The following is a 12,474-nucleotide window of genomic DNA, read 5'->3' as shown; positions in this document are numbered from 1 at the left end:
TTTCAGTCCTACTGAGAAAAAAACGTATCTCTGATTCTTTGTGTTGTTCGTGCATTTAAACATTGGTGATGGTTTTAGCATTTTTTTTTTTTTTAAATGCTTGAAATTGATTAAATATTCTACATATGTGACCCTGGACCACAAAACCAGTCTTAAGTCGCTGGGGTATATTTGTAGCAATAGCCAAAAATACATTGCATGGGTCAAAATTATTGATTTTTCTTTTATGTCAAAAATCATTAGGAAATTAAGTAAAGATCATGTTCCGTGAAGATTTTTTGTAAAATTCCTTCTGTAAATATATCAAAATGTAATTTTTGATTAGTAATATGCATTAAGAATTTAATTTGGACAACTTTAAAGGTGATTTTCTCAGGATTTAGATTTTTTTGCACCCTTAGATTCCAGATTTTCAAATAGATGTATCTCGGCCAAATACTGTCCTATCCTAACAAACTATATATCAATAGAAAGCATTTCATATCTCAGTTTTGTGGTCCAGGGTCACATATTATATGCATAAAAGTTTTGCTTAATGTTTAGTTAAAAAATGCAGTTGTAGCAAGTTTTAAATGCTAAGTCAAAGGTCAGTGATGTGATGTAAAAGGTCTGATGTCCAGGTCTCCTTCCAGTCCGCTCGTCCCTCCCAGCCGCACTTACTAATTTTCCCAGCATGCTCTAGTTGTGCATCTCTGGTTTAATGTGGCGGCTGATATAATGGATGTTTCGGCTAAATAAGAGTCTTTTTAGAGAATCAAGAGAGACTCTAACAGAAACATCCCACAGAAACACAAACACAGGAGGGCTGGACTGAAGGAGGCTGGTCAGCTTGATCTCACAAATCGTACTGAGACCTGAATATGTGTTCGACTGAATCTCATTTGCTGCTAGAAACAACATGCTTTTTTTTAAGAGGCATACAGAATTGTTTGCATGTGCATTTAATGTTTGTGGATTTGTCTTTTCCTAAAGCACACACTCACAGGACACAGCGGAAAGGTATTATCCGCTCGGTTTCTCCTCGATAACACACGAATCGTCTCCGGAAGCTACGATCGAACCCTCAAGCTCTGGGACTTGCGCAGCAAAGTCTGTAAGAGACTCTTAGTTGTTATTCTACTTATTAATTGATACTTTCTGTGAGTAAGATGCAAAAGTGCTTGAAAATGAAGTGAAAATGGTTGCATTTTTGGGTTGCAATCTAAAAATGTACATTATTAAAATGAGTTTTTCAACATTTAAACAGGTTTTAACTTTAAATGCAACAGGGTTTCTAATGATTATTGCGCAAAATAGACCAACTAAATATTAATTAAAAACTTTTTAATGAATAAGAGTCAATTTAATGTTACATTTAAAATTGGATTTAAATATAAAAATATTAAATATAATTTTAAATATATAAATGTTAATATTATATATCATTTAAATATTACTTTATTTTGCTGTCATATTTAATTAACAATAAACGTTTGTTTTAATTAAATGATTTTTATTTATATTAATTAATTTAATATTGCATTGATATTTCTGTAATATTTAACCTTAAGTATTAGTTTGTTTTTCAATTCTTCAACAGGTTTCAACTTTAAATGCATCAGAATTTCTAAGTATTAATATTATGATATATCATTTAAATATAACTATATTTGTTTGTTTTAATTTAGTAATTTTTTATAAGTATACATTTAATTTAATATTGCATTGGTATTTCTGTAATTAAAATGCATTAGAATTTCTAATTCTAATTAAATAATAATATTATCATAATTTAAATATTAATGTATTTGCAGTCATATTTAATCAACATTAAATATTAGTTTGTTTTAATTCTATACATTTTCAATTAATTTAATTTAATATTGCATTGATATTTCTGTAATATTTAAAAGTAAATATTTGTTTTTCAAATTTTCAACAGGTTTCGACTTTAAATGCATCAATTTCTAATTCAAATTAAATATTAATATTATATATCATTTCAATATCACTATATTTGTTTGTTTTAATTAATTTTTTTTATTAATATCAATTAATTGAATTTAATATTGCATTGATATTTCTGTAATATTTAATGGTTAATATTTTTTTTCACTTTGAATGCATCAGAATTTCTAATTCAAATTAAATATTAATATTATCATATATCATTTAAATATGAAAATATTTGCAGTCATAGTTAAAGTTAAATATTAATTTGTTTTAAAAAATTTCAATAGGTTTTTAACTTTAAATGCATCAGAATTTCTAATTCTAATTAAATATTAATATTATCGTATATAATTCAAATATGAATATTTGCAGTCATATTTAATTAACATTAAATGTTAGCTTGTTTTAATTTAATTATTTTTATTGCATTAACAGGTTTCAACTTTTTTCAGAACTTCTAATTCTAAATAAATATAATATTAATTAATTTAAATGTTAATTATCATATTATATTAATTTATTTTATTTTTATTAATATCAATTTAATATTACATTAATATTTGTAATGTTTAACATTAAATATTAGTTTTTTCTTTTCAACAAGTTTCAACTTAAATGCATCAGAATGTTTCATTCTAAATAAATATTAATTAATTTAAATATCAGTTTGTTTTTATTTTTATTAATTATTTTATGTAATTGCAATAATATTTGATATTGCATCAGAATTTCTAATGATACATTTAATTTCTAATTCATATAAATTCACATTTACTTCATTTTTCACTTCATATTAATTACATGATTGTTGCACTATTACATTTCATATAATCTAATTCTATTAGAAATATTTATAACATTGATTAACAATATTTTCTACAAAAACAGACGAAACTAAAATGTGAAAAAGTAAAAGGTTTTAAAAACATACATTTCATGGTAGTTGACAGTTTATTGAATGCTTATTTCTCTGAATTTACGATTGCTGGTCGCTTTTAATTGTGTTGAAGCGTCACTCTAATAAGTCTAATAAATAAAACTCTCTCTTTTTCTCAGGCATGAAGACGGTGTTTGCTGGTTCTAGCTGTAATGACATTGTCTGCACGGAGCAGTGTGTGATGAGCGGACACTTTGATAAGAAAGTTCGTTTCTGGGACATTAGGTGGGTCATTATTCATAGAGGGAGGTTGCAATGCTCAGATGTGTAATTGTAGCTCAGTCTCTAATATTTCTGGCTTTTTGTGTTTGTTTTTTGATTAGGTCGGAGAGTATCGTGCTTGAGCTGGAGTTGCAGGGCCGCGTAACATCTTTGGACCTCAATCACGACCGGACCGAGCTCTTGACCTGCTCTCGTGACGACCTGGTGAAAATAATCGATCTGCGCAGTAATGCAGTGCGACAGACGTTAAAGTGCGTTGCTCAAGTTCCTGTTTTACTTTGTGTATTATTATTTAAATGCATCAAGATATCTAAGAAATGCATTTTTGTTTTTGCAGTGCTCAAGGTTTCAAGTGTGGTTCAGACTTCACCAGAGTCACGTTTAGGTGAGAGTACTATATCAGCCGTTCCACAGAATTGGTGCAAACTGCTGTCCCACAACCAAATAGCACATTTTCACATTTGAGTTTAGTTCCGGAACACAGATTTACAGAAAATGCACTCACCCCCTTGTCATCCAAGATGTTTATGTCTGTCTTTCTTCAGTCGTAAAAAAATAGTTTTTTGAGGGAAACATTTCCATATAGTGGACGTCTATGGTGCCCTGAGTTTGAACTTCCAAAATGCAGTTTAAATGCGGCTTCAAACGATCCCAAATGCGACTGTAAACGATCCCAGTCGAGGAATAAGGGTCTTATCTAACAAGATATTCCAAAACTTTCTGAAAAAGACTACTAAAAATGTGTACCTTGGATATTATACTATTTGCATAATTTTCGGAAAAAGACGTTTTTTTCAAGACGCTTGGACCAATTCTGTAAAATTGCCCATATGTGACCCTGGACCACAAAACCAGTCATAAGGTTAAATTTTACAAAACTGAGATGTAAACATCATATGAAAGCTCAATAAATAAGCTTTCTATTGATGTATGGTTTGTTAGGATAGGACAATATTTGGCCGAGATACATCTATTTGAAAATCTGGAATCTGAGGATGCAAAAAAATCAAAATACTGAGAAAATCACCTTTAAAGTTGTCCAAATTAGGTTCTTTACAATGCATATTACTAATCAAAAATTACATTTTGATATATTTACAGTAGGAATTTGACAAAAAATCTTCATGGAACATGATCTTTACTTAATTTCCTAATGATTTTTGGCATAAAAGAAAAATCAATAATTTTGACCCATGCAATGTATTTTTGGCTATTGCTACAAATATACCCCAGCGACTTAAGACTGGTTTTGTGGTCCAGGGTCACAAATACTATAAATATTAGAAACATATGTGATAGATATAATTTTTTTAAATAAAATTGGTTAAAGTATTTATGTATTAAATTCTTTACTTTTAAATATTCAACCTCAAGATTTTTCCATTTCAAATCCTCAAGCTTTTATTTTGTTGAATTATTTGTGATTTACGCGAACGTTTAATCAACTTATAAACCTAATCAACCCTCAAAGGCCGAGACAGCCGTCCGCGGCTAAAAATAACTATTGTTCTTAAATGTTTAATAACTTTTGAATCACTAATCCAATTTGAATGCTTTAAAAAGTCTGCTCTTTTCAGTGATATCGCATTTGTCTCATTTGGATATTCAGAGGCTTCATAGTGATTACGTCATTGCATTTCCTCAGCAGTGATTCGGCAGATAAAACCAATGCATTTCAGTCCTCTGAGCCAAACAGGAATGATTGTTGACGCTTAGTCCCACCCCTGTGCCCAGATTGGTTCAAACTGTCATCTATTCAACCAATTAACATAGTTTTTGGTCTTTTGAACCACGGATTAGCATGTTGTTTTGGAAATCTGAAAAAATGGAAAGTAAAAGTAAAGTGTGTCTTGCGTGCATGAAAACAACGCAAAATAACACATTTGTATGAGAGCATTCTTTGAAAAAGCACAGAAATACTCAGGACAGAGCCCTTTGACAAAGGATGAAACAGCAGTAGCGTGTCACTAGGCGATGTTCATGTAAAATTGATTCCGACGCAGACTACAGCCAATTTTTTACTGTGTTTTGCTATTATATAACACTGTTTCTGCTATGACTTTACTCCTGAAACGTTTTTGGACAGGTCTATATGGTCAATAAACTAAATAGGCCTGTTTTTCACTGAAAAAGCGAAATAAATGGCTATAACTTGCTTGGGGAATGTTGTATATAGACAATTTTATTTGGAAGTGTAAAACTTCAGGGGTTTTTGTACAGTACACAGTACAGGGGAAAAAAAACACCCAATTGTTGCTAGTGTTTTTCCTAAAATTCTGGAAATTCACTCATTTTTAGAGAGAACAAAAGGAAAATTGTCATTTTAAATTAGCTAGACATAAAGTTTAAGTTTTATGTTTATAATGATGTATGACAGTAATGATGATGGCTTGAATAGGTCTGAAAAACAAAAACAAAGAAGTGCCCCAAAAATGTTCTAGGTCTCCTCTGGGCCTCTTCGGTCATTTTTGACCGAAATATTTTATGTTTTGAATTTTTAAAAATCGTAGCTTCATCAGAATGAGATGACACTTGGTGACTTTTGTTGCATTAGCTATGTGAGTACAAAAAAAAATCAGTGACATGATTCGGATATGTTAAAGGGTCAAAAAAAAAAAAAAGTCACACTTGGCTCCTTCGCGGTCAAAAATGACCGACATAGGAAATGAATGGGAAATACGAAAAAATGTGATAATTCAGATAATCTTTTGGTAATACAAGCTACAAATGAGCAACTGTGCTGAAAAGAAGTGTTCAGCAAGCAAGGACTGACACTCTAAAATAACAAAAGTACAGAACTGACACACACACGCACACACACGCGCACACACACACACACACACATACACACACAGACACACAGAAATAAGCAGAAAAATGCAAAACCTGATATTTATCCAATCAAAAAATATCTAAACCTTGCCAAAATTTTTATTTTAGAATGTCTGAATATATTTCTAAATGCAAAGCCTAATAAAATGAAGAAACAATAAAAAGAAAAAAAAACAATAGGAATCCCAAAGCCCCTGTATATGAATGAATGAATGAATGAATGATGCATTTATATAGCGCTTTCATTGTGTATTGCCGTACACCCAAAGCGCTTTACAATCATATAGGGGATCTCTCCTCAACCATCACCAGTGTGCAGCATCCACTTGGATGATATGTATATAGGGAGATACAGGAGTTTACAATGGCATTACACAAGTTTTTATTTTTTATGCCACTAGATGGTGCAATTTTCACTTAAAAAAATGGATTTTAAATGCTTTTACTCTATTTTAATGTGAAATGTTGTATTTATTGAAAAATAATAAATACATAATTAATTAAAAAATATAATATAAAATATAAATCTACTGGGAAAAATTGCTCATTAAAACTGTATAAATATTGCATAGATTCATAAAAAATGCTCAAAATTCTAAATAATAATTACAAAATATTATTGAACAAAAATATATTTAATTGATTTTCCTGAAGAAAAAAAAAAGTTACTTTTTAAGGCTTCGGTCACTTTTGACCGCGAGGGAGCCAAGTGTGACCCCTTAATGAGGAGGCCCAGAGGGTTAAAGTTTATTCACCTTGATTGCCACTTTATGAGCTTTTTTTTTTTGTGTGTGTTTTCAGTCCTGATGGAAGTTATGTGGCGGCCGGTTCTGCAGACGGCGTTCTGTACATTTGGAACGTTCTAACGGGGAAACTAGACAAAAGCCTTGATAAAGGTCACAGGTGAGTAATGGAATACTAGTGTACTACTCTCTATATGGCCTATCTTTTGTTTTGTTGTGACCAACAAAGATTTGTTAAGGGACTTTCTAATTATCGGTACTAAAAATGGGTTATGGGTTAATTTCTTGATGTGAACTTACTCAAATGTTTGGTTCATCACAATGTAAATGGAAAATCAAGTTAAGTGCATTGCATTGTTGGATGCAACCACACTTTTCTGGTTGAATACTGCACATTTTAGGAAGTTTAGTAGGTCGCCTGGGTGTTATTTCATGTATACAGCAAATTCACAAACTTAGCGTCTTTGTGGGTTTTAAAAAGTTATGTTTTAATTCACCCTTCCGCAATTTAAAGGGATAGTTCACCCAAAAAGTTCACGCAATTTCTCATAAAACAAGACTTTTTATGTCATTTCACTTCAAGTAAATATAACTTGAAGTAAAAGTAACTTGATTTGAATCATTAGACATTTGCACTAGAAATAAGATAAAAAATACAAGGAAAACTATTACAGGGTTTCCGCGGGGCATTAAAAAGCATTAAAAGTCATTAAATTGATTTTGCGAAAATTAAGGCCTTAAATGGCATTAAAAAGCATTAAATTGTTTTATACAGGCATTAAAACTTTAGATAGTGTTGAAGAAACAAATATTACCAATTTATCTTGAATGTAGCCTGTATAATTAATAACTTTGATTCACTGTCGCGAAGTATGATAAACACGGAACCAGTTTGGTAATTGCTTCTGGCCGGTCCAAAATTGGTTTTATTTATTTTTTTACTAATAGGCTATTTTTTTTTTTTATCTATTTCTCTTTTTTAGAATTTGAAATAAAAGAAGTGAGATCTCTAATTGAAGTCCTTGAAAATAAAAAAAAGTAGTGCTTAAGGTCCTTAAGTCCTGGAACCCTGAATAAAAAAGTGGATATTGATTGGATATTATTTTAATTTTTTAATTTTGAAGTCTTGCTAATACAGTACATTTACATTTAGAGACCATATTATTGTGCATATTGTGCATATATACCGTTCTAACAACTAAACAAAGAAAAAAAGTATACACAAATACAAATCCTTAAAATTAACTGTGGTTTTAATATAGTTAAAATGTAGTATACTTTTGTAATAATTTAGTAGTAATACTAATGATCACTTTTATTTTTGCCAAATTAGTTTTTACTAATAGGCTATATTTTTATCTACTTCTTTTTTTTTTTTTTTGAAATGTAAGACATAATTGAGATCTCTGAAAAAAGTAGGGCTTGAAAAGTCCTTGAAAGTATCTGTACGAACCCTGAATAATATTGGATTTTTAAATTCTGAATTCTTGCAAATACAGGACATTTACAAATAGTAGTATTTGAATGTACTTGTATTTATGAACAATTTATGGCTGTACAAATGCATTTTCATAAACTTTGTTTCTGTCCTGTTTGCAGTTCTGCCATAAATTCGGTATCCTGGTCTCCATCCGGTGCGTACGTGGCCAGCGTTGGAAAAGGCAGCAAGGCCGTGCTTTGGTCTGACATGTGACCGGGCCGCTCTCTTCCTTCGCAGTGATTGGTTGAGCACCGTTCCGCCGTGATTGGATGAAACAGACTGTAAAGACAGATTGAAAGTGAGCCCACCCTCACGTCCCACTGGCCTCTTCTTGAACTTCCTTTCCCACAATGCCATCTCGTTTGGCTCTCTGTGTACGTGTGTCGTCTGCCTGTATGAATGGATGGTACCGTACACGTATTATACATATTTATATCGGCTTTGATGTACTGTCTGTCTCACACACTCTTGATGTGAGATGATGGAGATTATACAAGTGACTCTCACTGTCCTACACGACTCTTACTGCTTGTTTTAACACGGCTTTAAAATAGTGTGTATGTTTGTGTGCGTTTACTGTCCGAGTAATGCTTTGCCTTATACAGATACAGGCTATTAAGCTGCAAGTGTGTGTGTGTGTGTGTGTGTGTGTGTGTGTGTGTGTGTGTCTGTGTGTTGGATGCAGTTCCAGTTGAGCTCTATGGATGGCACTGTTCACAAAATATTGTTCCTAGAGCGAAAATCCCACATCTCCCTTTTTACAGTCGTGATTAAAACAATGCATATGTTGAACAGGAACCCAATTTTATTTAGGATGAATCTCACAAAGAAATTGCTGTTTTCTTCTAAAATCAAAAGAAAATATATTGCTTAAAGGAAATAGGCTGTTTTTTTGATTGACATTTGACATTTTTAAAATATTTAAACACAGTTAACCCTCAAATTCCAATTGTATTGCAAAAAAAAAAAGAGTAATAATCATCATCCTGTCCATAAAGTGTTTTATTTATTAAGTTAAATAAATAAATGAATACATAAATTAAAGTCAGGAAAATTGGCATTATTATATAGTCTTCATCAAAAATTATTTAATTTTATATTATTTTCATTTATTTTATACATTTCTTTCCACATCGGTTTTACACAACACCAAAATAATTTAGGATTGCATTTTTTGGGGAAAATGTGATTTAAAAAAAAAAGAATAATATCCTTAAATAAAATAATGATAAATATCTAAAATAAAAGCAAAAAATTATACTAAATATTTAAATAATATTTAAAAAAATCTTAATTCTAAAAAAGGCTAAATTTTCTTTATGCAAAATGTAATTTCTAATAGATAGCAATTAATTGCATGCAAATTAAAAGTTTGTTTTTATATATACATAATATATACTGTGTACAAATATATTTTATGTAAACAAACCTTTATTTTGTATGCGATTAATCGTTTGACAACTCTAATTTTGGGTGAAAAAGTGCATGCATAAATACATAAATTTGACTATCAAATCCTAAAAACATACAATTTCTTTATGCAAAATTTATTTATTTTTATTTTGGGGTGACGTATACTTTAATTTTGTGAGATTGTGTGTCTGTTTTTGTATGTTGATGCTCTGATTATCACTTTCAGAATGAATTATTTTTTGCCATGCATTTGAGATTTAAAAGTATTGTCCACAATTCCATGATATACTTTACATATTTAGTGCAAATGACACCATATTTAATCTGACACCAGTGAAAACTTATTTCGGCCAATCACAGCGCTCTTTGTCCTAAGCCCCTCCCCTCGGATCCCGGATGAGCGTGTGCGTGTGGTGAACGGGTGATGCATGCAGTAATGCTGAATGTATGCAGTGAGAAATGTGTTTTAGTAGATAAAGCAATGCTCTGTTCTTCATTTTTATTTTATTTTTATTTCATACACGCTGCACATGAGCTCATATCCTGACAGCGTTTCCTCTGAGCATGACGTCTGTTTCAAATACTGTATCAAAATCTACGCAGACACTCTCCTTGAGCTGTTGTGCAAAGGAAAACAAGTGCACTTGTGATTCGCCCTGACGCCAGCAGCAGAACTGGTGACGTTTGCACTTAATAAGAAGTTTAAAAAGACTGTATGCACCTTCATACTCGACCGAACACTATATTGGCTCATTTTAAGACACTTGCATCCCCTCGTGCTCAATTCTGGAGTCTGCTGAGGTGCCTAACAAGTGCACTTGCTTTCAAATGGTGAGTGCACACTTTATAGATGGACTTTGTGGGTGTGGCTTGAGTTTAGCTCCGCCCTCTCTGATGCATTTGTGGGTGGGGCTAAGAGTGGGCCGGCTTAAACGGACCGTGGGGTAATTGTCGCTATTGTATATGAGGTCTCTGTATATGTCTGCTTAATGTTTGCACACCATAAAATGTGCGGGACGTTACTTGCATTTGTCTTTTTTTTTTTTAGCTGGAGAAGAGTCGTGCATGAGTGAGAGTTCGGCTGAGGTTTCTCGGACCTAAATGAGATGAGAACGATAAGAGGGTCTTTTCTCTGTGTGTATAATCCCATGAGCTGACATCAGCACTCAGACTGCTGAGATTGACAACACGGTCTTAAACCGCAGGCTTTATTAACCTACAACCACCTGCTGATGATCGGTCCACCGCCTCTTTCTTTAATTACCCACAGAAATGCATTATGAAATGGTTTGTTCCAATCCAGTGGTCCAGAAAGAGACCGACTATTAACCTAATATTGCACCACTAGATCCACTAGTAAAAGGTGACACATATCAGTATTATTCAGGATATAATGTTTTTATTTTTCAGTCTTCAGAAGAAATGCTTACAAGGTTCTTTTTGTTAACTACATTTTTTAAGATAAATTATCTAACAAATAGACATTGTAAAGCACTTAAGGCATGGAAAACCCTTGAAAATAGCAATATTCATAAAGAGGTACTTAAATAGAACACAATAAGCACATATCTTTTCACACACAATTCAAAAAAAACATTATACTTTTCCCACTTATTTCAGTTAATGCCATTAAATAAGAGAGATAAGCCAGTAGTCGTGTAAACATGGCTAAAGACGCGAAAAGCGGAACAGATGAAACAAATCAATTGAGTCATTTATTCTGAGTCATTAACTCATTTTAAGCGATTCACTAGCAAAAGCCAGATTAAATTAAAAAGGCATTCGCTTTTTGAAACTCCTAATCTAAAAACCTAAGACTCGCAAAGTGATTCATTGTTATGAAGTGAACTAATCTGATCGAGAATCATTTGTTTCAGATCCGGACTTCAGTTCGCATATTCTGAGTCATTTGATTTGAATCATTCAATTCACAAAATGATTCACAAACTCGTTCTGCTTTACATCATTTCGCAAATTGAATGATTCTAAACAAATGATTCGTGATATGCGATGGTCCTGATCTAAATCAAATAATTTGCAAAACATGAATCTTTATTCAGAACGGTACTTAGAAGCGTGGATCGGGAATCATTTGATTCAGTTCGTGAATCATTTGATTCGGTTCGGGAGTTTAGAGCGCAAATGGCGAATCATTTGATTCAGTTCGTGAATCATTTGATTCGGTTCGGGAGTTTAGAGCGCAAATGGCGAATCATTTGATTCAGTTCGTGAATCATTTGATTCGGTTCGGGAGTTTAGAGCGCAAATGGCGAATCATTTGTTTCAGATCGGGATTACTGAGCGGTTTCGCGTATATTTGTTTCAGATTTTTTCTTAAACAGTAGAAAATATCAAATAATAAAGGCAGTACAGTTATAAAAACAAAAAAGAAAAAGTATGCAGAATTACAAATCGTTTAAGAAAATTAACTGTGGTTTTACTATAGTAAAAGTGTAATATACTTTGTAATACTTTAGTAATGCTTTCCATGTGCTTCACTTTGTTTGCCTTATTTGTATATTTATATTTATCTTTTTTAGAATTTGAAAGATAAGACATTTTTTGATAAGTCAAATCTTATTTTGAAGTCCTTGAAAATCAAAAAGTAGTACTTAAAGTCAAGTCAGAATTTCATTTTACAGTATCTGCAAGAACCCTGTAAGAAGTACCGTAAGCATTTTTTTTTATTTTAACATTTACTAATACATTAATAAAATATATTATTTTAACAATTTATACAACAATTTATTTTATTTTGTTTAATTTATTATTGTTGCTATTGTAAAATGAAAATAAAAACAATGATTATATAATATATTAATAAAATTGTTTTATAACTATATATATATATATATATATATATATATATATATATATATATATATATATATAAACATTTGTTTTATTTTTATTTA

At 31.4% G+C, this 12,474-nt stretch overlaps 1 protein-coding gene and 1 non-coding gene across 6 annotated transcripts in view; both read left to right on the top strand.

Annotated features, from left to right (window-relative positions):
- Positions 1 to 9,230, top strand: part of atg16l1 (ATG16 autophagy related 16-like 1 (S. cerevisiae)) — a 34,090-nt gene extending 24,860 nt beyond the window's left edge. For all 5 annotated transcript variants that reach the window (XM_073817520.1, XM_073817517.1, XM_073817519.1 and 2 more), the window contains 6 exons: positions 973 to 1,093; positions 2,989 to 3,094; positions 3,193 to 3,342; positions 3,429 to 3,476; positions 6,725 to 6,826; positions 8,266 to 9,230. In XM_073817520.1, the coding sequence (XP_073673621.1) occupies positions 973 to 1,093; positions 2,989 to 3,094; positions 3,193 to 3,342; positions 3,429 to 3,476; positions 6,725 to 6,826; positions 8,266 to 8,359 (621 nt within the window). In that variant the 3' untranslated portion in view covers positions 8,360 to 9,230. The remainder of the gene's footprint in view (positions 1 to 972; positions 1,094 to 2,988; positions 3,095 to 3,192; positions 3,343 to 3,428; positions 3,477 to 6,724; positions 6,827 to 8,265) is intronic.
- On the top strand, positions 586 to 855 carry LOC141285578 (small Cajal body-specific RNA 6). Its single transcript, XR_012338704.1, has one exon.
- Positions 9,231 to 12,474: the final 3,244 nt, after the last annotated feature.

Source organism: Garra rufa, chromosome 14 (assembly GCF_049309525.1).
Source record: "Garra rufa chromosome 14, GarRuf1.0, whole genome shotgun sequence".
Taxonomy (NCBI): domain Eukaryota; kingdom Metazoa; phylum Chordata; class Actinopteri; order Cypriniformes; family Cyprinidae; genus Garra; species Garra rufa.
The sequence above is the reverse complement of the archived record's forward strand: the minus strand, read 5'-3'. Positions and strand labels throughout refer to the sequence as shown.